Here is a 27,298-nt window from a genome sequence, read left to right as displayed (position 1 = left end):
CTTTGTAAGATTAGTTTCAGATCCCACCGCCTCCTGGTCCAACTACCTGACAGGATGCTGCAGACTGAGTATTCTTGCTCCTTGAACTCCTGTTACCTTAATCTTGGACCCCTGAGTCTCCAGAAATAGAGAAATACATTAAAGTGATCCAGTCTAAGACTTTGTTACAGCACTCCAAACTTACTGAGTCATAGGTCCTGTGTTCTGACTGCTCTAAGCCAGGGGCTGAAGTGGTAGTTTAATAGGCTGAATGTTTGCTTTGCACTGCACGGTCCCCCAGTACTGCCCAGAGTAACCCAGGAAGCACTCCTGGGTGTGGTCCCAAAACCGAAATAAACTGGAATTCCTCAAACCAATTTGGCCTATAGTCTCTTTGATTACACAGAAATGCCCCATCTGGCTAAGTGAACAAGAGAAATACCAACACCCCCCACCCCATGGGCAGAACTGCTGTCCAATTTGGGGAACACTGATCTAAAACCTTCATACTAACAGAAGGCATTTTTTCCGTTTGTTTCTTACTTACTTTGAATGTCCTAATCCCCTCTCTTCCCTGCAATCAATTTCTCTGAATTTTTTTTCTTTCCATTCTCCTTCCCTCCACCCCTCCCTCCCTCTTCCTTTTTGGGTCATACCCGGTGACGCACAGGGTTACTTCTGGCTCATGCATTCAGGAATTACTCCTGGCGGTGCTTGGGGGACCATATGGAATGCTGGGAATCAAATCCAGGTCAGCTGCGTGCAAAGCAAATGCCCTACCCGCTGTGCTATCACACCAGCTCCTCTCTTAATTTCTTCTAAGTGTTTGTTTTGTTTGGGGCCATACCTGGCAGTACTTGAGGGACATATGGGATGCCAGGGATGGAATCTGGGTCAGCAACATACAAGGCAAATACCCTACAGGTTGTATTATTGCTCTGGCCCCTTAATTTCTTCTAAATTTTAAGGCCCAGTTTCAAAACCCACTTCTGAACCCAGACAGCTGTCTTTTCTCACTAATTTCTCTCCTCTTGCTCAATTTCAACACTTTCTGTTCATTACCCTTTAGGTACCTTACCTTACACTTCAAGGGAATTGAAAGATCTTGGCATCTGATGAAGTTCAGAGCCAAGAAAGTGAAGAAATAATGAAAGGGGCATGTGCAAACACAATCCTTTTCCTCCTCGCTAAACAAGACTCCACAAAAGGTAGTCATTTATGTAAAGTACCCCTAGAAGAACAGGTCCTTTCACTGTGCCTCTGCCTTTTTTCAAGTTTTGCTTGAACCCCCTTTCCACTGCCCAGGGAGACAGCTCAGTTTAAATGCCTTCTTTTTGGGAAGTCACACTTGAGTGCCCCAGAGCAAGAGAGTGGTTTGTATCTTCCTTTGATATACATCCAATTTTAAGCAAGGATAAGGATAAATCCAGCTTTCACTCAAGGGCTTTCTACACGCAGGAGAGAAAACTTCACTCTACCTTTGTTTCCTTACCTGTAAAACAGAATTACTAGTAGAGCACAGATCACAGGGATACTGAGTTAATATAGGGTAAAATTATATCTATTAAGTTCCTAGCACATACTTGGCACATAGTAAAGGTTGAGGATTGGATTAGTTTCTTCTGCAAGTCTCCCAATTATCTAGGAGCCCTATGACAGCTTTATACTATACTTAGGCTCTCAGCGTAAAGCCCTATACTTAGCACTCAACAGATTCTAAAAACTGAATCATCAGAGTTCAATCATTTATAAAACAAAACCCCTGGGGGCCGGAGCAATACTAGAGTGAGTAGGGCACTTCCCGTGTACACAGCCGACCTGTATTTGATCCCTGGCACCCCATATGGTCCCCTGCACCGTCAGGAGTGATTCCTGAGTGCAGAGTCAGGAGTAACCCCTAAGCATCAATTGGGTATGACCCAAAAAGCCAAGAATAAAAATAAAAAACAAAACCCCTGAATAATCAGATTTTCTTTGAAAACATACAGCTCAAGTTAACTAAACAAACTCCTCCTCCTCTTTTTTCTTTTTTTTTGGCCTTCTGCCATACCTGGCAGTGCTCAGGGATTACTCCTGGCTCTGCACTCAGGGATCACTTCTGAAGGGCTCAGGGGACCATACAGGGTACCAGGGATCAAACCAGGCCAGCCATGTGCAAGCAATCACCTGTAATATATTACTGCTTGGGTCCTTCAAGATACAAACTCTTTAATGATAACTGAACCTAGCATGTTGCTCAAATAAGTAGAGAACAAAGAGATTAAAATTTACTTGAGCAGGGGTCTTTACTTGTCTAAAAAGGCATCCTATCTTGTCTGAAGTGAGAAGCCCAGAATAAAGACATGTAAGACTACTAACTCATACATACAAGATGCTGTTCTGTGTGGCCTAGTTAAAAAGCAATGAGTTGTTATTAGTAGTAGAAGTGACAGTACAGATGATCTGAATTTTTAAGTGGTATACTACTTATTTTATGACCTGGCAAGTAGTATGTTCTTAAAGGGCAAGAACGTTGGCCTGTATATTGGTATACTCTTCATAGCTCCTGAAAAAAGTACTGTCACACAGATCAGGTTGAAAAGTTTGCTATGCATGTTTCAAACATCATATATTGATATATACTCAATACATGTCTTTCTTCCAGCTTATTCTAAACCCACATTCTCTCTAATTTCTTAGAGACACTTTAGAAATTCAGATGCCAAATATGGAAGATAAGATTAAGGAGAAACAGCAAAATAAAAAACTAAAAGGAAGATAAACAGAATAAGATTGGCAATCAAATGGCACCCAAAGGACTGCCCCTCTGATGGACCCAGAGTCCCCTTTCTTTCTGTACCAGGTCAGAACACTGGGTGGAGAGACAAAGACACGACAGACGGAGACATCACCTGAATCAACAAAGGCTTTCACAGGATGTCCGTTCACTTTGCAGTTAATATAAAGCATCACTACTTGGCCAAAACTTTCCGGAGCCTCTTCCATAGCTATTGTCATGTTTTCCTCAATGTTCTGTTGCCTGTAACAAACCAAAACCAAGCACACTAAAAGTATTTTCCATGAAGAAAATTCTGTCTCAATGCCACAATATTAAGAAACAACAACAACAACAAAAAACACACCCCCAAAACCAGATTCGTACATTATCTTTTGTTCCAACTCGAGCAACTGACTCAAGGAAATTGTGCTCTATCTTGTGACGTAGGAGTAGTAGTGAGATATATAACTGGCAGAAAATCCAAAGACTACAAATGATCTTCATGAGAATAATTATTCTCCCATTTATAAGTTCAGAAACAAGAAAATAAATTTCTGCAGGGCAAGGATCAGAAAGTGAGAATTTTATGAACGTTTTTTTTTTTGGGTGGTGCCATGTAAGGTTCTATCACTGAGTCATATTTCTGGACCAAATGTTCTTGTGTTAACTGAGGAATCACCAGGTATCTGAGTACACTTTCTACATTCTGTGCATTAGAAAGCCTGCAACTAAAATACACAGATGTTCCAACTGCTTATGTGGCATCAACTGCTTCATCTCCAAACCTGACTTCTCTATTCTGCAAATTGAGGAAAATGATCCTTATTTTAGACTTGTGGCATAGTATATACAATGCGAACATAAGAGCAGATGCTCAGAAAAAGCATTAATCTAACCACCTAGTGTTGTCTACATATACAAATATATATCATAGTTCACCTAGCTCACAAATTCTTTCTTGGAGAGATGAACATGTTCTATTTCTCAGGTGAGAAAAATCACGAAAGCTCCAGCTGATTTTATCTAACTTAATTCCCAGCCTTCTTTACCAACCAACAGGTCAGAGCAATATAGCACAGAGGGCAGGGCACTAGCCTGGCAAGCTCAGTGATCCCTGAGTGCAGAGCCAGGAGTAAACCATAAGTACTGCAGGGTGTGACCCCCAAGACAAAACAAAATAAAAATATTACCAACTTAAAGAGAACTAGGGGAGGAGCCTCGTAAAGAGTGAGACAAGAAGAATACAGGGTTCAAGATTTGAGGAAACCCTCAAATGTAAGCCTGTGATAATCACCACTGCTATGTAATAAGGGCTGCTAGTACACAATCACACAATTCCTTTGTACACAGTTATGTTATCAATGGCTATTTTGGTGCTGCAATGACAACTGAGCATTAATCAGAGACAAGTGCAAAGCCAAACCCTTCAAGTATTTACTAATGTCTGACCCTTCACCGGAGGCTTGTGGACCCTAAACTGCACTGCCTATCCTTTCTGCAGCAATACTCAAGTTCAACTGGCGTTTTTTAATCAGTCATTCTATGATAAAATAATAAACTTCACAGAAAGCCAAAAGCACATTCAATTAAGTCATGAGCTACTACATCTCAAGAGTACATATACTCTGTATAATCATACCAAATAAACTGTACTAGGCACTTCATATAATTGCAAGATTTTCTCCTTCATCACATTATTAAATTCAGAAATAATCCTAATATAGTCATACACTCCTGATCTTACATTGGCTCTAAGTTTCAGCAAAAAAAAAATTTTTTTTTTGAGAATGCCAATTATACAGCTATTTTGGACTCTGTACACACAATTTCTGCATACACATGGTTTCTCCTCTAAAAAAAGAATGTTTGTGGGGTCAGGGATATGGCTCAGAGATAGTACACATGGCTTGAATGTATGGGACCCTGGGCTTGATCCCCAACTTTGCCCCCCCAAAAAAATTGTGTTAATTTTACCCCACCCATGGAAAAAAACATTCACCATATGGTTATGCTGTTTCACTTCTAGCCTTCCAACAAAGCACTGCGGCAGTCTGGCCGTGTCATCTCTCCATTCTCCCTCCCACTTCATCCTGCTTCCTGGGCTGAACACAAGCCTTAAGATTATATGATGACTTCCTTATTGTTGCAATCTGGTCTAGTCTGGAGAACACAAATAATCTTCCTATTTCTCATAGTAGACTTAACTATTGAGATGTCCCTCAAAAGATCTGATTTAATTATGGGAAAAACAAGAACATGAATGAATAGCTATGGACAGTTAATTTACTCTAGTCTACAGATTACATTTTAAAAATTTCAAATATAGTCAGAGCAGTAAGAAATAGAATCCAGTAGTTGGCTTCAAGTTGCCTGTAAAATCAAGAACTGTTAGGCTTATTTAAGAAAGCCAAGGATAATAAAAAGCCCCATCAACATAGCATTGTTACTTGTGATGTTCTTCTAAGGCCTTATTTGTCTTGCATGTAGGAACAGAACTGATTAGGGGCCGGAGAAATAGTACATCAGGTAAGAAGCTTGCCTTGCACCCGGCCAACCTGGGTTTGATCCCTAGCATCCCATATAGTCCCCTGAGCACCACCAGGAGTAACTTCTGAGCATCGTTAGGTATGTGTCCCCAAAACAAATCAGTAACAAAAAAACAGAACTGTACTGGGGACACAGGCAGGGACAGTGGTGCCAAGAACCAAGCCCAAAGCCTTACTACTGAGCCACAGCCTTGGCTCCTTATTTTCAAATGCTAGTTTTGGTAACACCAGTGGTGACTAAGATCATGTGGTAGGGAATATTGAACCAGGGTCTGTATAACTCAAGGCAAGAGCCTGTACCCCTGCACTGTATCTCTCAAGCCACTCTCCCAAAATTTAAAGGGGCTGAGCGATCAGTGCCTGGATTGTGATTATGCTATGACCAAGGATGGTGTGAGCATCACCGTGCTGTTTTTTTTTTCTTTTTGGGTCACACCCAGCGATGCACAGGGGTTACTCCTGGCTCTGCACTCAGGAATTACTCCTGGCGGTGTTCAGGGGACCATATGGGATGCTGGGGATTGAACCTGGGCTGGCCGCATGCAAGGCAAATGCCCTGTCCGTTGTGCTATCGCTCCAGCCCCGCATTATCATGTTCTGCAAGATCCCACTCATAAGATTTGGGAATGGAGCATATACATCTGCATTTAAAAACATTTCTTAACAAAAGTACATTGGAGCCCCAATAAAAAGTCATGCATTAGAGAAACTAGAGTCGGAAATGTATCCAGCATTCTGTACAGCCAGTGAAACAGCTAAAACATTGAAGAAGAAAAACAGATTTAGAACCAGTGTTCTCCCTCATCCGATTGTGTTAACCCTAGAGAACAGGGATCGTTCTGTCCCAGAGAGATGTGTTCCTATGTTCCCAAAGAGCGATGCAAGCAGTCTTGCCTGCTGGGGCAACCGTTCAGTTGTGAAAAATCATCTATCTGAAGGTGCTTCAATGATGTGCCCAGGATAGACAAGAAGCCGCGATAAAAATTTTGAGAAAATTATTATGCTAATTTTACATTACATCTGTAGTGCTGAACCCGAATGTGAGAAAGATGGAAAAGAACAGCTTAAGACAATTAAGACAGTGGCTTTTGAACATTTTTACACTCGTGGATTGACACTGACACACAGACTAACAGCTGCAAACCACTGGATTGAAAAAGACTGAGACTTTACTATCTCTACTGCAAAATAAGCTCCCTCATAGCACAACCAATGTCAGAGAGCCTATGATTTAGTTACTCATCAGTTCTCTAAGCCTTGCTTTTTTAGGTGAAGAGTCATTACCTTATATCTTCTTCTATCTTTGCCTGAGCTTCAAGATCAAAAGGATCGGCAGAGAAGAGACGAATCCTTTCTTGCTCTCTCCGGGCTCGATCTTGTTGCTGTTCCACCAGGACCCTAGAAAATTTTTCTAAAAATATAATGGACAGAAATAATCTTATGCACTACTATATTGTCTTTATCAGTACTTTCCCACACCAAATAATTTCTCAGATAACAGTGAGGCTTAAATAGGAGATAGCTCAAAGGGCTGGAGCACATGCTTTGTTGGAACCCCGAATTCAGTCCACTGGCACGTACTGCAGTTTCCAGAGTTCCATCAGGGATGACCCCTGAGTACACCAGGTATGGCGCCAAACCCAAAATAATGATAAAATTTAATGGTCCCCTTCTTTCCTGCCAAAGAAAATTCCTATAGTTTAAGTAATTATTTTAGGGGTTACTAAATTACTTATGGTATTACTTTGAGATAGTAAAGGTTGCATAACCAGGATCCTTGGCACCACAAATGGTCCCGTGAGCCCTGCTAGGAATTATCACTGAGCAGAGGCAAGAGTAAGTCCCGAGCACCACCAGGTGAGATCCCAAACCCAAAAACAAATAAAAAATTATTTTTGGGTTGGAAAGATAACACAAAGGACTGGGAGTGATCCCAGGAGTACTTTCTGCATTGCATGCAGAAAGCCCAGATAAAATCCCTGGCACCGTATGCTTCCCCAAAGCACACAACCAGGAGGGTGACCCCTGAGAATGTAATAACTATGAGTAACTCCTGAAGAACCACACTAGGATGTGTGTACCCCAACCCGCCTCAAAAAAAAAAGAATTTTTTGAAGAGCAACTACAGTACCTCTATAAGGGAAGAGAGTAACTTGACACTAAATTTAGTGTAAAAACTTTTTGTATTTGAAAAAATACAAGTTATACCAGGCCAGGGATGTGGTTCAGTGGTAAAGCCTTGCATGCATTTGACTCGAGTTCAACCCCTGGCACTCATAGAAAAACAAAGTTACCTATAAAATTTAACTCAGAGGTACAAATTTTCAATTTAACTCTTTCTCCCCTCCTCAGTCCCCCATTATTCGATTTACCTAAAGATGAATTAGAGTACTACAATCTCTTTTTTCCTCTTCCACCATCATTTCCTTTAAGATGCTTTGACTTGAATCATAGGGATTAAATGCAGACTACTTTTAGCCTATGTATACTGCACAACGGATATTAGGCAGGACAATCAGTAAAGAGAAATCACTGCTTACTTTAAATTGGATTTCAGAGTCTGAATCTTCATTTTGCTATTTCTTAAATGAAGATGCAGTTACAAGTACCAATTTAAATATGACATAATCATGATATTTAGCCACTGGATATATGCATCAAGAAATCAGGATAAAGATCACATAAATTTTAAGACAACATGAATGAATATTAAAATAAAAAAACAAGCTGAGTAAAAGTCTGACATGAACGGACATATTGTATGAATCTGCACACATGAAGTTCAAATACAGGCAAAACTCATACATAATGATTATCAAAATAGTGGTAATCTATAAAAGAAGGAAACTTATTGTAAGAGAACAAAAGGAACTTTTTTTTTGCTTTTTGGGTCATGCCCAGTGATGCTCTACGAGATACTACTGGCTTTGCACTCAGGAATTACACCTGGCAGTGCTCCGGGGATGATATGGGATGCCAAGGATAGAACCTGGGTCAGCTGCATGCAAGGTAAATGCCCTACCTCCTGTACCATCACTCTGGCCCCCCAAAGAGAACTTTTTAGAGCAACACTCTTTAACCTTTTCACACCCTCTGACCAGAGAAAATATAAAAAAAATTTTGTTGAAGAGGCCCTAGTGGATAGCATAGTAGGTAGGGCATTCGCCTTGCCCGGGGCAGACCTAGATTCCTTGGCATCCCCAGGGTCCCATGAGCCCTGCCAGGAGTAATTCCTGAGGCAGAGAGCCAAGAGTAACCTAACCCCCAAGCACTGCCAAGTGTGGCCCCCAAATAAAAAAATCTTCTAAAATGTTATTTTTAATATGTGAATCGGCTGACGGTAAGGCAGAAACAAATACCAAAATAAATCTTTTATTAAATCCAATGTTATCAAATTATCATTTTTAGCAACTGCGACATCTGCTGCTTCTTAGCCATTATACAACTGAGGAGGAAATCAGCAGACTGCCAGGAAATTCCCCAGAACATAGGTCAGAAATTAAAGGTTGAAGGACAGGGTTTTAGATAAATGAGTCTGCTAAGATTTAACAAACTAGACACTAAAAATATACATATTTTGTCTTTAGGTAAACATTAACATACTTTTAACAATGGCTGCAATAAAAGGGGTGGAGGGGCAATCAATGTGTTATATTTTAATGTTTAGTCACCGTGATTTCATAAAAAGGTTAACTAGAAGTTTATAGAAAAAACATAAAGATGACTAAAAATTAAATGTTCACTCAATAATAGAACTATTCAAATAAATGTAACAATAGCTCTGCTACCATTAAATTTGGTGTGAATGAGCATAAGGAGGTTTCACTTTGCCATACCAGTTAATGATAGTGAACTTGTATTCTGTAATTGAAAGCATTTTTTGGGGGGAGAGGGGGAGGCGGGAAACAATTTTTAAAATTTTATTCTTGATCAACAATCTATTCTCATAGTTCATAGTTTGAACAATAGTAAGTTAATATTTTAATGCATGGGTAAGAAACCATAGTGACTTATCTTCAAAATAAATAAATCCTATTTATTTAAATCTTATGACCATTTGCCATTATAGGGGAGTAAAATCTCAGTAATGCTTATTATGTTAGCTTACGAGTATGAGGAAATGCTCTGGATATGTATTAAGTGAACAAAAGAACAAGAAAAATAATTTAACTTTTTATGGTCAAGCCTTTAAAATATGCACAGATGGGGCTGGAGTGATAGTAAGATATTAGTCTTCCATGCAGCCAAGTCAGGTTCAATCCCCAGCACTCCTTAAGGTCCCTTGAGCATAGAGCCAGGAGTGATCCCAGGTATAAACCCCAAGCCCTGAAAATTAATCATGCATAGAAAACAAATGAAAGAGAATACTATAAGTGCTCATTTGAAATTTATGTTAAGATCTGAAACTGAGAGGGCTGGAGAGATAAAACAGTGGGTAGGCCACTGGATGCCTTGCAGGCAGCTGACCCAAGTTGAATTTGGTATCCCATATGGCCCTCTGAGCCCTGCCAGGAATGATCCCTAGGTACAGAGCCAGAAGTGACCCAGTATTGCTGGGTGTGGCCCACCCCACTCAAAAACAGTTTGTAGTTGAGGGCCAGAGAGATAGCCCAAGGAGCAGTTTTGCATACCAGTGGCCTGGATTCATTCAATCCCTGGAAATGTATGGTCCCCCAAGCACTGCTAGGAGCAATTCCTGAGCACTACTAGGTGTGACCCAAAAACCAAAACCAAAAAGATGTGAGACTGAGTGATCAATACATTTGTATACCTACTAAAAGCATTTCAACTGTCACCAGATGGTTTATGTGTACTCTCTTCAAGAAATCTAACTAAACAGCTGAACTATTGTGACAGTATAGCAGGTAGGGCATTAGCCTTGCACATAGCAAATCGGGGTTTAAACCCTGGCATCCTAGATAGTCCTTCAAGCCCCACCAGAGTTAATTCCTGAGCACAGAGCCAAGTAACCCCTGAACATTGCTGGGTGTCGCCCAAAAACAAAACAAAAAAACAAAAAACAGTATTCTAGGGCTGGAGAAGTAACTCAAAAGGCTGGAGACACATGCTTTGTGTGGTTTCCTCAGCATCACACGGTTCCTCCCAATACAACTAGGAGTGGTAACCCCAAGCACTGAACTGTTGAGTAGCCTGATCACCACCTGGTGTGACCAAAATAAAACAAAAATATCACTATTTTCAGTTATGAGCTAAAATAAGTTGCTTTTTTTTTTTTAAAGATTGTAATCTGAGGAAGCTAGCCCAGGTGGATTCCAGAACTCTGCACAGTCCTAAAATTTGTCACTACTGTCAATTCACCAAGTCTATGTATGACATTTCCTCTCACAGATTAACTGGTATGTTCAACAAATCAAGACAGTGGGTTGAACACACCGGTAAGTTTCTGCCTATTAGATATGGTACAACTACTTTATTTCAGGTCAGCTTGATAGATTTACAAATTTATATGCTTACCAAGATCTCCACTGAGCAGGGCATCTGCCAAGGGTGGATTTCGTTCCTTCAGCAAGGACAGCTCGTGGGGGTTGGCCAGCAACATGTCTCGAAGTAAGGCTGGATTGTCCAAGCCCTGTGGAGATGAAGCTATTTCTCCAGGAGATGAGTGGGACTGGTGTACTCCTTGTGGGTGACGCTGCCGGGAGCTTGAAGTGCCAGGTACAGCTATACTACGGAAGTCTATTCGGGGTAAGTCTGTTGGGGAAAATTGGTTTAAAGTTTACTTCAAATGATTCCATAAATAGGGGCTGGAGTGACAGCACAACAGGTAGGGCGTTTGCCTTGCAGGTGGCCGACCCGGGTTCAATTCCCAGCATCCCATATGGTCCCCTGAGCACCGCCAGGGATAATTTCTGAGTGCAGAGCCAAGAGTGACCCCTGTGCATTGCCAGTTGCGACCCAGAAAGCCAAAAAAAAAAAATTCCAAAAATAATAAGCATTTGAGGAGCCAGGAAGATGGCTCAAAGGACTGGAGCACATGCAAAGTATATGGGACACCCAAGTTCAATTCCTGGCACAACATGGTCCCCAACCAAAGCACCACATACTCCCTTCATCATACAGACATTCTAATATCTCTTCCCCCTCCTTGCTTTTTTATGCTGGTCTATTATAAAGACTGCAGTGAAGAATGAACAGGCAAGAAAAAAATAGAAAAGGGGACTTAGGCAGACAAGGGTATTAATCCTAAAGCCTGGCTTGTAAAGTACCCCAATGTCATTGTTTTTACTTATTTTTTTTTTAAAATTAAAGCTTGAACTGGAGATACAGCAGGTGAGATGCTTACCTTGCATGTGGCCAACCTGGGTTTGATCCCAGCACTACATATAGTTCCCCAAAACCCACCTCCCAGTAGTGAGAGCCCAGAGCCAGGAGTAAGCCCTGAGTACCACCAGGTGTGGACCAAAAACAAACACCCCTCCCAACTCCCACCACCAAAAAAAAAAAAAAAAAAAAAAAGAAATTAAAACTAGCCTCAATAAATGCAACTGATATACAATGATGTAGTTGATGAGAAAATCCCCATCTCCTCTGACTTATGCTGAACACTGACACCTATATATAAATATATATATATATAGCGCAAGTGGGGTTAAGGTGGCTTTCTTTACATGTGCCAACCAGGTGTGATCTCTGGCATGGCAGTCTCCCAAGTATAACTAGGAGTAGTATTGATGGGTATTGCCCAGTGCCCCCACTTCAAAACAATACTGTGGTTAAAACTCAATTATTAGTAATTTTGTAAATCATGGTTCTTTAATAGAACTGTAGCACTGTTGGCCCGTTGTTCACCGATTTGCTCGAGCGGGCATCAGTAACGGCCCCATTATGAGACTTGTTGTTACTATTGTTGGCATATCGAATATGCCACTGGAAGCTTGTAAGACTTTGCCGTGTGGGCAGGATACTCTTGGTAGCTTGCCTGGCTCTCCGAGGGGCGGAAGAATCAAACCCAGGTTGGCCGCATACAAGGCAAAAGCCCTACCCGCTGTGTTATCGCTCCAGCCCACAGTTCTTTAATAAAATTTAAAAAATTTAAATCACCATAGCAATAAGTACATAACAAATTTTATTTATTTTAAATTTTTATACGTGGCATATCGATATGCCAGACACAGTAACAACAAAGTCTCCAATGGAGACGTTACTGGGCCCGCTCGAGCAAATCGATGATCAATGGAGGGCCTTTACTTTTTTACTTTTACTTTACTTTTATACGTGAGACATCATGAGGTAGTTGTAGACTTACAAATTTTTGTGCTTGGGTTTCAATTATACAATGATCAAACACCCATCCCTCCACCAGTGCCCATTTTCCACCACCACGGACGCCAGTATCCCTCCCACCCCCCATACCCCCATCCCACCCTGCCTCTGTGGCAGGGCATTCCCTTTTGTTCTCTCTCACTTACTGGGTGTTGTGGTTTGCAAAAAGAGGCAATGGGTGACAATAATGTTTGGTCTATAGTCTACTTTCAGCATGCTTCTCCCATCCTGGGAGGATCCTCCCAACACCCTTTATTTGGTGTTCCCTTCTCTATCTGAGCTCCCTTTTTCCCTAGCATGTGTGGCTGGCCTCCAAGCCATGGAGTAAAATTCCTGGTACTAATCTCGGCCATTCTTGGGTGCAGAACATAAATTTTAGACGTTAAACTCTACAAGTCTGTATTATACGTACTGGTTTGGGGAAGTGGTCTTTTTTTTTGGGGGGGGGTGATGGTAGGCTATGCTTGGGGGTTACTCCTGGTTCTAAAACATTCCTGGCAAGGCTGGGGAACATATATGGTACTCAGGCTCAAACCTGGGTTAGAGGCATGCAAAGCAAGTGCGTTACCCACTATACTATCTCTCAGGCCCTATTTTGAGAAGTCTTAACAGTCCACTGAATTTAAAGTTTCATCTGTACATCACTGCTAAAGCTTCTCATGTCCATGGGGAGTTAGCAGGTAAACTCATTATTTTACAGTAGAGAAAAATAGAAGGAAAGGAACTTGTACAGGTTCTCTTGGGGTGTACCAAAAAATACAAAAGTAGTTTAGAGCAGTGTTTTCTAAAGTGGGTGATACTGATGAGAAGCCTCCAGTACTACTAGGGGCACTTTTTGCTTAAAGAAGGTGGCAGAATTCCAAGGAAACAGTGATTTTTGAAAAGGAGGTGACGGGCCAACTAAATTTGGGGACTAGTAGTGAGAGAGTACAAGGACAAGGGAGATAGCTCCAAGAGCCCTGAAGTCACTCACCAGCACCACTATCTGTAGTCCTGGTGTTCCCACCCCTCACCCCCAACCCCAACCCTGAAGCAGTACAAGACCTGAGCAGCACTGCATGGCTGGGACCAAACACTGAACTAAAACTTTCTGCTATGCCAAGTCAGCATACATTAAAATACGCCTTCAAGCACAGAAAAACAGACACGGTGAGGCAGGTGCTGGTCTCCCAGGCAACTGCCCCAGGTGCCTAGGATTCTGGGCTGGGTACCGGCTCTGACCTGGGGTCTGGCAGGTTGAGAAATGTGTCAAAAGGCAAGAGCGCATGTTTTGGTTTCAAGCCCTCAGTTCAATCTCCCGTACGAAAATGTCCCTCCTGGTGGATGTGGCTCTAAACCTTTGTGGGATGGGGGGTGGAAGGTAGAAGAGAGTGCTGTCAGAATAAGGGGCTAATACTAATTGACTTCACGCTGGTTGCCTCAATTCCAAAACTGTACTGAAGGTAATACCTGTCCCAACTCCAGGGTTATGCTGAAGCCTTTTGGACCTCAAACAGAAGAGACTGCTTAAACTCAGGTGAGTGAGGCTTAACTTGTCACTCTCTTCAAAAAGACCTCAGCTGGCAGCAAGGGAGAAAGAGGGAGAAAAAGGGGGGGGGGGAAAGGAGGGGTGATGGGGAGGGGGGAAGCGGGGAGGGAAAGGGAAGAGAGAGAGAGAATATGTGTCTTCAAACATGTCTGCGTGTATGTTTTCAACTAATCACTTTCTTTCCAACAGACCTCAGCTGTTAGCGAGAACCAAGTGTGTGTGCGTTCAAGCCTATGTATGAATGCAACTGCTAAAACAGTGAAGAGAAATGGCCTAATCATTATGAGGTTGTAAAATCTATACTGACACCCAAAACTCATGGATTTCTCTACCATAATTCTCTGTGGTAGAGAAATTTTATCTTCAGAGACCATTCACTATAGAGTAACTTCAGAAGATGCATTTATCTTATACACCAGATTCTCTGCCCCTGCCACTAGCTGTCTTAGTCACGTGGTTTGTACAGGGAGATAAAAAGTGCTGGGATGGGGCAGATAAGACAGAACAAAGATTAAGGTGTTTACTAGCATGAAGCTGCAGCTGCTGCCCTGGTTACAATCCCAACACCACAGATGTTCCCTCTTGAGCACTGTCAGGTATGTACCTGACATTCTTCAGGTACCCCCAAATCAAGTATCAACAACAAAAACCACAGTGAAGGACTGGAGAGAAAGCCCAACTTTGATCCCCAGCACCACCTGGTCCCCCATTATGGAACCGCAGCAGCCCCTAAGCATTTTCACATGTATTGCCTCCAACCAGTCCCCCAAGTCCCTCCCCATCCCCCCAATAATAGCAAATTCACTAAATTAACCAAATAAAGTTTCCATTTTTATTGACCGGCATAACTGACTCACAATTCTTTAGGAAGCAGCAGCCCGATGGGATTACTGTAATCTAGATCTGGAAAAAAAACGCGATATTGTGGTTTTATAAACCCAGTTTCAGACTAAATAGTAGCTTTGTCTTCTAAGGTGGAGCCTGTCATCATCCAGGCACCTATCTGTTACACCACTGACTTAGAACCAAATCACTCAAAATACTTAAAAAAAAAATTCAGAATATGGGGCTGGAGAGACAGTTCTGCAGGTAAGGCTTGTACCTTACACATGGCTGACTCGGGTTTGTTCCCCAGCACCCCATACAGTTCCCTTGAGCACTACTGGGAGAGATCCCTGAGCACTGCTGAGTGTCGCCCCAAAACAAACTATATGGGAGAATGAGGAGGGGGAGGGGGAAAGAGAGAGAGGGAAAGAGAGAGAGAGAGAGAGAGAGAGAGAGAATCAAGTGCTTGAAGACTAACTACTCTGGGCTCAGAGCTTAGTGACTGCTGCCCATAGTGCTCAGAGATCGTGAAATGAATGCAGAGGATCAAAGCTGGAGGTCCAGTACAAAGCACGTACTCCAGCCTGTTCAGCTCCTTCTCCAGTCCAAACCATACAAATACTTTTATGGATCATGAAACCCCAATTTTCTATAGAAAGTTCTGGATGCTCTCTTCATAACCATTGAACTCTGTAGATTATTTTAGATACACTACCCCAATATGTAGGTATCCAACTATAAACACTGATTATGCACAGAGCATCTCAAATAAAAAAATTTTTTTTTTTTTTGGTTTTTGGGTCACACCTGGCGATGCACAGGGGTTACTCCTGGCTCTGCACTCAGGAGTTACTCCTGGCGGTGCTCAGGGGACCGTATAGGATGCTGGGAACCGAACCTGGGTCGGCTACATGCAAGGCAAACACCCTACCTGCTGTGCTATCTCTCCAGCCCCATAAATTCCTTTTTTTTTTTTAAAAAAAAAAATGTGATTAATACCAGAATCTTGGTGAACATGGGGCAGGGGACATATCTTAAGAATCAGGGTGACTCCTGAATACGGAGCCAGGAGTAACCCCTGAGCATAGCTGGATGTGGTCCAAAAAGCAAAAAAGAAGGAAAAGAATCAGGGTACTCAGACCATGCATGGACAAGAATTCAATTGCAGGGCCAGAGTGACAGTACAGCAGGTAGGGCATTTCGCTTTTGTCTTTAATGTGGCCAACCCAGGTTCAAGCTGCTGCATCCCATCCAGTCCCGGGCCCACCAGGAATGACCCCTGAGTGCAGAGCCAGGCATAAGCCCTGAGCACTGCTGGATGTAGTCCCAAAACAACACAGAACACCCCCCACCTCCAAAAAAGAGCCCAAGTTAAATTCCTACTACCACCTAGTTCCTGAGACCCTATGGGTTAGGCCTGGTGGATCCCAGCACCCTGGGCTTAAGCATCACTGGGAATGTTAATGCTTCAGATCCCATGGGCACTGTTTTGGAATTCTCTCCCTCACAAAAAAATCTGGTGGGCCTAAACCAGATTTTGTTAATGATTCCTAATGCTCAGTGTAATGAAAACTGCATCAGGCTTAATTCCTATACCTTCACTTACCAGCTATGTAATTTTGAAGACATTATTTAAAATTAAGAGTTTTGGGGGGCTGGAGTACAGTGGGTAAGGTGTTTGCCTGGCACACACCCAAACTGGGTTCAATCCCCGGCCTCCCATATGGTCCCCTGAGCACTGCCAGGAATAATTCTTGAGTGCAGAGCCAGGAGTGACCCTGAACATTGCTGGGTGCAGCCCAAACAAAAACTAAATACAGGGGCCAGAGTGATTCCTAGCATCCTATATGGTCCCCAAGCACCTCCAGGAGTAAATCCTGAGTGCAGAGCCATAACCACTGAACATTGCTGGGTGCGGTCCAAACAAAAACTAAATACAGGGGCCACAGTGATCCCTAGCATCCCACATGGCCCCCAAATCCTGCCAGGAGTAATTTCTGAGAGCAGAACTAAGAGAAAACCCTGAACAATGCTGGAATTTGACTGAAAACCAAAATCACAACAGAACATATTTGAAGGCTTGCTATGTTTGCATGGTTTAACATGAATTATTCTCACAGCAACTGCAGGATTTTTTTTGCTGTTGTTGGGAGGGGGGATGGTGCCGCTACACCCAGTGGTGCTCAGAACTTACTCCTGGTTCTGCGCTCAGAGATCACTCCTGGTGGGCTTTGCAGGACCATGTGGGATGTCAGGGACCAAAACCTGGTAGGCCATGTGTAAGGCAAAAACCCTACCCACGGTACTATTATTCCAGCCCAAACTATAGGATTTAATAATGATACCCTTGAAAAAAATTAGTTTAGAAAAATTAAACAACTAGTCCAGGATTATACAGCACAAAGCTTGCAGTCAGGTTCTGTCACCTGAATTGCATGAATTAAAACACAAAACTCTTCTATAGTATGTACTGATGCTTGTGGCAGGGGGTACTAAACATTAGGCGGCGCCTTACTTGGGAACTGCACTGAAGGACGAGAATCTGCAGTCTCCTTCTGTCGTAAAATCACAACATCCCCATCTTTTAAGCCGTAGGAAGCCAGTGATCTGTGGTTGTCAGTTAGAGGTCTTTCAGCATAAACAATCTGTGAGAAAAGATTTAACAGTATATGAAACTCTAGAAGTACATGGGAAAATGGAATAAAATACAAAGTTTACAATCTTCCTCTTCATCAAATACCACACTTATTTGAGTCATGGTTTAGGGAGATAGCCTGGCAGAGCACAGGCCTAACGTATGGGAACAAACACACACCCTAAGTCTCCTATCCGCCCCCCCCACCCATTCCATCCTTTACTTTCAAGATCCGAACAATCTGATTCATAGTCACCCCTCTAACTTCATACTACAAACATTATTCCTCAAAAAGACACAACAACTTCGCTTAGGACTATCTTGTTAGCTCTGAGATCTATTCTTTCCCAATTATTTTTATTTACTTGGGCTTTGGGCCCTATCTGGTAGTGCTCAGGAGTCACTTGTAGTGCTGCTGGGGGACCATATAACCAGGAATTAGACCCAGGTTTTCTGTATGCAAAATATGCACTCCAATCTGCTGAGGCTTGCCCCCAGACTCTGCTCAAACAGGACCTCTGTCTTCAAAGCCCTTTCCTATAGGAGAGAAGGAACTATCTTGCATGTTGATCCCAGATGAATCCCTAGCACTGCACAGGGCATTGTCGGTCTTGAACCAGAGCTAGAAATAGTCCTTGAGCAACAACACTACCTCAATTTCCTGGTCTATCCCCAATTCAAAAACATACCAATAGTGTACATTTTTGTTTTATTGTCTTTCTGCCATAGTAAAATGTTAGGGGTAGGAAGAAAGCTCAAAAGCTCAAAATGCCTTGCACACTAAATTCTATACCAGCACTACTGCGTGGACTAAGTACCCCCAGAACTTCCACCAGACTGTCTGGTGGCATCCTGCACTTCTGAGTCTGAACTGCACTGCATCTTTAGGCTCAAGCACTAACCATTAGGCCCATAATCCAAACTGAGCATCACTAGGAATGACCCCCAGACTCCATAAACATTGTTTAGGAGTCCCCCACTCTGCAAGAAATCTACTTGAGGAAAAAAAGAGTTTGTTAAGGAACATACTCCAAATTCTGAGAACGAAGTAGAGTCCACTGGAGAAATTATGCCCAAATATTTGCTGAATTGGAGACCAGAGCGATAGTATAAAGGGAAGAGCACTTGCCTTGCACAAGGCCTACCTGGGTTCAATCCCTGGCATCCCAAATGGTCCCCAAGCACCACCAGGAGTAATTCCCTAATGCAGAGTCAGGAGTAACCCCTGAGCACTGCTGGGTGCCCCCCCCCCCCCACGCATAAAAGGACAAATGAATCTACGGGACTTAATTTTAGACCCAGGTTCGAACTCCAGCACCTCATGTGGTCCCCCAAGCACTGTCAGGAATAATTTCTAAGTGCAGAGCCAGGAGCAAACCCTGAGCATAGCCCAAGAACCAAAACAAAACAAACCAAAAATAAGATGCAGTATTACCAACTTTAGTTCCTATGTTATCTGTACTAATAGTCCAACATACCTACTTTCAAATCTTAAAGACAGGTCTTACAGAAGTTAAGGTCAAGCCCAAGTTTGATTCCAGGACCAGAATGGTCCCCAAAGCACCAGTGGTAACAACTCTCCCCTCCAACAAGAGCTGGAATTCTGGCCCCCAAGCACTGCCCAGTGAAAGATCTTATACACTGGTAAACCTATAAAGTTCCAAATGCTATCTTTCCTGCCTTCTCCTTCTCATCTACCACCTCCAAAGTTCTATTACTCTGTTTATAAGGAGATGAAGTCAAAGAAATTCTAGGGTCAGAGAGACAGAACAGAGGGTAGGACTCCGCCGCTTTGCACGTGGCCAACCTGGGTTCTATCTGTGGCACTCCCTATGGGCCCTGATCCCAACAGGGGTAATCCCTGAGAGCCACCCCATGTGGCCCCAAAACAAAACAAAGGCCAAAGAAATTCAGAAAAGATGAGACACGTATGGGAAAAAAAAAACCCAGTCTGCACTACTAATATTTTTATGATGTGCAATCAAACATGAGAAACTTATGAAACCAGGCTGTGGAAAGAAAAGGAACAAAGAGCACACTGTTGTTTTACCAAGAGGGAACAGGAAACCTAGCCTGTATTATCATAGCCTCTAGAGGAGCATTCAGTACTTTTGGCTTGGAAAGGTTTCATCCTAACAAGTTGCTTTTCACCAGGTCACATGCAAATGCAGGAACCTGAGTCCTGACCTGGCTCTGAGAGGGCCATTGCTCAGCTGGCAAGCCTCACATTTCCCATTTGTCAAGCACACTGAAGTTAGAAAATCATTACAACCTTGCAGATATTTGTGTTCTACTCCCATTTACAATGCTTCCTTGTGTGTCCTCAGAGCTCTCATACTATGACTGCCGAATACAAAATGTAAAAAAACAATTTGGGAGGGGGAAAGATCACTGTCACTGTCCTCCCTTTCTTTGTTCATCGATTTGCTCAAGTGGGCCCAGTAACATTGTGAGACTTGTTGTTACTGTGTTTGGCATATCGAATACATCACGGGTAACTTGCCAGGTTTTGCTATGCGGGCAAGAAACTCTCTGTAGCCTGCTGGGCTCTCCGAGAGGGGCAGAGGAATCAAACTTGGGTTGACCAGGTCAGACTCATGCAAGGCAAACGCCCTACTCGCTGTGCTAGATCGTGGGCATATTGGCTCTCAGAATTTGCACTGTCATAAGGAAAATAATAGAAAACGAAAACAGGTGCCTTTTAAAGTCAATTATTTCTGGGGAAAAGTCAAATTTTATTTGCAATTTGACGGTTCAGCTGTATTTTTAAAATTCTATACCAAAACAAACGAAAAATTCAATTATACCCTCACCTGCAAAGTTCAAACAAGTTACCACAAACTGAAATGGTCTATCAATTCATTTACAGCCCTTATTTAAGCATGTATCATAACAAAAGTATACCCAAATCAACAACTGTGTGCAGTGCTAGTATTGTGTAACTGTGGGATTGATCACAAAACATATATTAATCTGATTTGGCAAGTGTCACCTGAAGCATGTAGCAAAAAAAGGAAAGACGTATCAAGAGAAAGACAGGTCTTTCAAGGATGGCACTAATGCTGTAAAGCACCATGATGAAACATGGAAAACGATATAAAAATAGCACACAACTATCACTGCAAGAGCTCTACTAAGGGGCAGCGTAATACTAGTCCTCAAAGTTCTCAAAGTCCCCCAACCTAATCCGCATTTCAATCTCACATTCATTTAGTAAAGTAGCCTTCTTTGTACTATTTTATGGATAGGAAAACTGTATGTAATGTTCAGTGAGGCTAGTACCTATTAAAAGAAAAAAAAAAACAAGGATAAAAGAATCTGCCTGACTTTCCTAGTATCATATTAAAAATCCCAAATCTTTTGTTTTGGGGCCATATCTAACAGTATTGAGTTCAGATGATGTGATTCCAGGGATGGAAACCAGGACGCACCCCCCAAGTATGTGTTCAGCAACCGAGTTATCTGTCCTGCCCAAGATCCACAATCTTAAATGCAGAGCAGCTTGGCGAAAAAAGTTGGGTCATCTTAACAAGTAACAAGTTTTGGTAATGGCATCATGATAATGTGCACCATCATAATGCTTAATTCAAAGGCTAGATGGGGCTGGAGCTTTAGTGCAGCAGGGAGGACGTTTGCTTTGCACAAGATCAACCTGGGTTGGATCCCCAGCATCCCATATGGTCCCCTGCACCATTAGGAGTAATCCCTGAGCATAGCCAGGTGTGGCCCCCAAACAAAATAAAACAAAGGTTAGAAATCTTGAAATTCAAGTTCCGTGCTGACACAGGAGGGTCAGGGAAGCAGCTCACTTGCCTTGAATGTGTCAGGCCTGGGTTTAATTCCCAAAACACACACACACACCCCCCGCAAAAAACACCCACCCACCCACCCCCCAAAAAACAAGATAAAAATAGAAGGAATCAGTGAGGAACTATAAGTATTAACCTGCAGAAGTGAGGGACAGAGAGATAGTACAGGGATAAGGCACTTGCTTTACACAAGGCTGACCCAGGTTTTACCCTGGTACCCCATATGCCGCCCCCCCCCCCTCCAAGCACTTCCTTGTAAGCCCTAAGCACTGCTGGATGTCCAAAAAAATAAAAACAAACAACCCTGCTTGGGGCAGGAATGGGTAGGGTGCCTGTCCTGAATGTGGTGACCTGAGCTTGATCCCTGGTACCACATAAGGTCCTCTGAGCCTACAAGGAAAGATCCCTGAGCACAAAGCCAGGAGTAAGCCTTGAGCACTGCCAGGTGGGGATACAAATCAAAAACAAACGAACACCCCCCTTTATTAGACCGGTACAACTGCAGCACTTAGTGAAGAGGGAGCATTCTAAAGCTACATTCTAATCTTCATATTTAAAAAAAAACTAATGAAACTCCAAAACCTTTAAGCATGAAGCAAATGTTCCTGGTCTCTCTGAACAAGGACTTTCAATCAGCAGAAATGTTAATACATTTTTCGCACCAAGGGCTAAAATTGGCCACAAATCCTTGGTGAGCGGCAACATAACAGTATGCCAATTAATTATAAATACTATCCCATATAATATTTTGATGTTTTTAACTATTTTGAAAGATAATTAGTCAAAAGTTACTAATCAGCCTTTCAAAAGAGCTCACACTCCTAAATTTCTCCCTATTTCCTGAACTCAAATGTCCAGGAGAAAGAAAATGTTAAGAAAATGCAGTACAGGCATATAATGGCATATTATGTAGCAATTAAATATATAAATTTGAAGAATTTGAAATGTTATGGGGCAATACTGACAAAATACTGCTGGCTAAAAAAAAGACAGAAAATTATACAGTGAAGGTAAGCTTTTGAAAGATGTTAATTCTATAAGAGGAAAAAGCAAAGAAGAAATACACAAAAGTTGTTAATATCTTTCCATTATTAAGTGATTGTGTTATTTTTGTTTTGCCTGTTTTTTGGCTTTTTCTTGGTTTGTTTGTTTTAGGTCACACCTAGAGATGCTCAGGGGTTACTTCTGGCTCTCCTGGTTTTTCACCACTCAGGAATCACCCATGGTGGTGCTGAGGGGACCATACAGGATGCTGGTGATTGAATGCAGGCCAGCCATGTGCAAGACAAGAATCCTATACTTCTACACGGTGTACTATTGCTCTGGTCCCCTGTGTTATCTTTTTTAACTATTATTTGTGAAAAAAGAAAAAAAAAAAGGAAACCACCTGAAAAATAAGCATTCCAAAATAAGTTAAAACATGAAATTTCAGTTTCTATTGGTTTAAAATTGTTTTACAGGGGCCAAAGAGTTAGCTCAAAGGGCTTGAGTGTAGCCCCAAAACAAAAAAGAAAAACAAGAGTTATAAACCACAAATCATTATGTGTGCATGGCTACTATTGCAGGACAATACTAAAGTTATTATTAAGCATTTAGATAAGCCTTTGAAATAGTCCTCACACATTCTGCACGTTTTAACCATATGCTGCTTATAAGGATAATGCTTCAAAAATACAAAGACATTAAAGTGAAGCTAGGTTCTCATAATTGTTTGAAGACTGCCCAGCCAAGTCCGCATCAAAGCATCATACAGAGGCATGAGTGGTTCCCAAGCCCACACTTGTATTAAGAGGAGGAACTTACCCAGCTTTAATCACACATACAAGTAGAGGTGGTTTCTATTCTAAGTTTGTTATCACTGCATTAAACTACTATAATCAGACTAGAATCATTAAAAACTAATATCTTTTCCAGTGTATGTTTATGAACAATTTAATTCAAAAGGCTGAATTCTAAGTCAGTGACCCTCAATGTGAGGCAGGCATAAGACCTTTTTGGTTGCTGTACTGGCCATCCCGAGGTGCTTAGGGATTGCTCTTTCCTGGAGGCATGCTCGAAGGAACAGTGTGCTGGGAATCAAAAGGGGGAGAAGTGGGGGGACCAAACCTGAGGGCCATAAGCAAAGTGGCCACATGCAAACTAAGTGTCTAGCCTTCTGTACAATGTAGAACAATTTTTTAAGGAAAATTTTATTTTAAGGAAAATAAAATAAAAAACAAAAATTTCATTCCATGTATTTTAGCTCATCCCAAAGCTGCATATTCATAAGGCATTACTTTATGTGTATAATACATTGATGTTCTTGTGTATACCCACATATATATATATATATATATGGTTACATACATAAGACGTCCAAAAATGTTTCATGAGGATACATGACAAGGAAAAATTGGAGACTAACAGCCTGGTGACAAGAAATATCAAATAGAAAAAATATTCCCTGTAGGGGCTGGAGCAATAGCACAGCAGGTAGGGCGTTTGTCTTGCACTCGGCCAACCCAGGTTCAATTCCCAGCATCCCATATGGTCCCCTGAGCACTGCCAGAAGTGATTCCTGAGTGCAGAGCCAGGAGTAAGCCCTGTGCATCGCCAGGTGTGACTCAAAAAGCAAAAAAAAAAAAAAAATTCCTTTAGAAATGAACGTGAAGCAAAAAAATGGAGGAGGTACATAAAGAATAGAGACCAGAACTATGAGAGGAAGAGATGAGTAATAAGGGAGAATCTTAAGGAGTAAGGACAGTGGAAACTCAAGTGAAAATAATGTATTTGTGGGTATAGATTATAATGATGTTTACTATTCTGATTTGGTGAAAGGAAATGACTCAAGTGTCTAGGGTGGATCCCGTTCCTGCCTGATGGGCAAGCAACAGAAAGACAACAGACCACCAGACATCTTAAAATAGATACTGTGTTAGGTTACAAAGACTCCAACAGTACAAACTTGAAAAACAGGAGCTGTTTACAGCTCTACATGTAATACAGGCTTAACACTTGCTGAAGCCAAGGTTTCCATATGTTAATTTGATGCCAAAACAATGATCTAGCAAGCAAGAATTTGAAGATAGTCAATTGCTCAATTGGCAAAAGTATTCCTAATTTTTCCTGAAATGGCCCAGAGATTGGAACCTGCCTCAATCACCCAGTTATTTTACTTTTTGGTTTTCTGGCCACACCTTGTATGCTCAAGGGACTACTCCTGGCTAAGCTCAGAAGGGACCATATATGGTCTCAGGGATGCAACCCAAGTTTAAACTGGGGTCATCAGTAAGCAAGGCAAAGTGCCTTCAACCTGTGGTTTTACCCCCTGACCACACCTTTCTATAATCTAATATGCTGTTTAACATTGTTTGCTATTGGGCTGGAGTGATGGTACAGTAGCAAAGGTGCTTGTTCTGCTCACAGATGACCTGGTTATACCCAGGTCCCCCAGACCCCACCTTGAGCACCATTGGGTGTGACCCCAAAGCTATAATAAGTAATATAAGGGCAACAGATAAATCTCAGTGGCTGAGCCAGCGCTCTGAATACACGAGACCCTGGATTTGATTCCCAGGACGCCAAAATAAGTTGGCTTTCCCCTCCCTACTCAAACTGTTTCTTCCTAGTTCTCCTCCACTTGTGGGATTCATTGGGGAAAACAAAATGTTTCTTGCATGTTTGTGGATTTCCTTCTTATAGATTAAATTGCAGTAACATTTCAATCTTTCATCAATATCCTTTTGTAGTTTTTGCCAAACCGCTGTTTGAGTGGCTTTGCACCCTGAAACAAATTCTTTCGTGGTGCTCAACTTTATGCCAAAGTTCTAAAGTTCACAGAGTGCAAAGGAATCATATGCACTTCTGAACAAAATACTGGCACATTTGTTTATCATAACGAGCTGTCATTGGGCAATACTTTTTGGAACTATTTCCTCATTGCAGTAGGGAATTAAGATGTCCGGGCAGGGCCTCGAAGGACTTTCCTAATTTCTTCATGTTGAGACTGTCGTCCTCAAGGCCTGCTTACCAAGTTGGGCTTTAAACGTTTTCCCGTGAAAGCTAGAATTATCTCCTTCTTTTTTTGGTGGCAGCCTCAAAGTAATTCTGAAGAGCACTGAATTTCCAGCAGGGCAGGGAAAGGAAACAGCTCATCATACGGAGAAGACACCAGGCCCTGTTCAAGCCAATAGCCTCAGTAAAGCACTAGGCTTTGAACAGACCCAGACAGAAAAAGAATTTTAGCCTTCAGCGAGGGAAAGGAACCAGACAGGAATCAAAAAACCATCTTAAAAACAAACGAACAAACAACAGCAACAAACCAACTTAACCGGGAAGGCAAGCGGTAGTCAAACGGAGTGCAGTTTCCAAAGGCCTCAAAAAAAAAAAAAAAAAAAAAAAGAACAGGGCAGTAGAAGTCGCGAACTTTGCCAGACTCGCAGGGAGTGCCCCTCCTTCAGGGGGAAGCCCTCTCCCCAACTGAGCGGGGTGACGGCACCCCTGCCGGGCGCCACCGCAGCGACCCAAACTGGTATTTCTGGTCGGGGAGGCCGGCCGGACGTCTGAACTCTCCAAGCCCAGGGCTGCCTGTGGGGGGTCGGGGACGGACCCATCACGCTGCCCAAAGTCAGGGCGGCCAGGGTAGGAAGAGGAGCCCTGGCGGGGAGCCGGGGCGGCTGCTGCCCGAGCCCCCCACCCCACCCCACCCAGAGCAGTGCGTGTGTGGGCAGCGCGGATCTCGGCTCCCTCCCGGATGCGGGGGCGAGCAGAGAAGGTCCACCCTGCAGCAACACAGCACACACACACACACACACACACACACTCTCTCTCTCTCTCTCTCTCTCTCTCTCTCACTCTCTCCTCTCTCTCTCTCTCTCTCTCTCTCTCCAACTTCCCGCGGGCAGCAGTCGACACACACATACCCCCCCCCCCAAAACACACTCCCAACACCACCCCGCGGGCAGCAGGCGACACACACACCACACACCCAACTCCACACACACGAACTCCCCGCGAGCAGCAGGCGAAACACACACACACACACACATACACACACCACACACACCCAACTCCACTCCACACACGAACTCCCAGGGCAGCAGGCCACACACACACCATACACAACCAACTCCACACACACTCAACTCCACACACACGACCTCCCCGCGGGCAGCAGGCCGGCCACACACACACACACACGCACACGCACGCACACGGCGGCCGGCGGGCGTGAGGCCCGAGGCGGCCAGCGCTCGGCCCCGGCCCGAGGCCTCCTCCCTCGCCCGCCCTCGCCCGCCCGCCGCCCCGGCGTGTACCTACCTGGCTCTCGGCTGCGGGGATGCCCGACTCGAGCTCGCACAGCGCGCGGAAGTTGTGCAGCTCGAAGTCGGCGTCGACCTGGAGGGAAAAGGTCACCTCGGAGAGGTCCCTCCGCACACAGTACACGGTGAGCAGCATGGCCCGGGCGCGACCCAGCTCGGCTCGGCTCGGCTCGGCCCGGCCTCGGCGCAGGGGTGGCGGGGTGGTGGCGGCGCGGCGGCGGCGGAGGGCCTGGCTCGGGGGTGCTGCTGCGTGCGGGCGGCGCGGGCTGCTCGGCTCGCCCGCTGCTCGCTCCTTCCCGGCCTCACACACGCTCAGTGACTCACTCGCTCCCGCCCTCACGCGCGAGCACGGCCGCCGCCACCCGCCTGCGACTCCGTCAGCCCGTCAGTCCGCCAGCCCGCCCGCCCGCCGGCCGGCCTGCCTCCCACTCCTACCGCCAAGCGCGCCTGCCGCCCGACGCCCCGCCCCGCCGCAACGCGGCTGCCGTAAAGCCCCCCCGTGGGCCTCTCCGCCTCCGCGACGCAGCGTAGGGGCGGGGCCGGAAAGGGGGGTCCGGGAGACGATTGGAGGAGAAAGAGAGGGGCGGGGTCTTTAAATGGGAGAAGGAGGGAAGGCAGGAGAGCCAAAAAAGGG

At 43.6% G+C, this 27,298-nt stretch overlaps 1 protein-coding gene across 2 annotated transcripts in view; it reads right to left on the bottom strand.

Annotated features, from left to right (window-relative positions):
* The window catches only part of LOC130031491 (protein DDI1 homolog 2), a 49,271-nt gene extending 22,174 nt beyond the window's left edge, over positions 1 to 27,097 (bottom strand). For both annotated transcript variants that reach the window (XM_056122838.1, XM_056122840.1), the window contains exons 1-5: positions 26,663 to 27,097; positions 17,436 to 17,565; positions 10,759 to 10,995; positions 6,568 to 6,694; positions 2,871 to 2,998 (exon numbers count right to left, since the gene is read on the bottom strand). In XM_056122838.1, coding sequence (XP_055978813.1) covers positions 2,871 to 2,998; positions 6,568 to 6,694; positions 10,759 to 10,995; positions 17,436 to 17,565; positions 26,663 to 26,800 — 760 coding nt within the window. In that variant the 5' untranslated portion in view covers positions 26,801 to 27,097. The remainder of the gene's footprint in view (positions 1 to 2,870; positions 2,999 to 6,567; positions 6,695 to 10,758; positions 10,996 to 17,435; positions 17,566 to 26,662) is intronic.
* Positions 27,098 to 27,298: the final 201 nt, after the last annotated feature.

This window comes from Sorex fumeus, unplaced genomic scaffold (genome assembly GCF_029834395.1).
Source record: "Sorex fumeus unplaced genomic scaffold, SorFum_2.1 ptg000047l, whole genome shotgun sequence".
In the NCBI taxonomy this organism is placed as follows: Eukaryota; Metazoa; Chordata; class Mammalia; order Eulipotyphla; family Soricidae; genus Sorex; species Sorex fumeus.
Note: the sequence above shows the minus strand (reverse complement) of the source record. Positions and strands in the feature narration are given on the sequence as shown.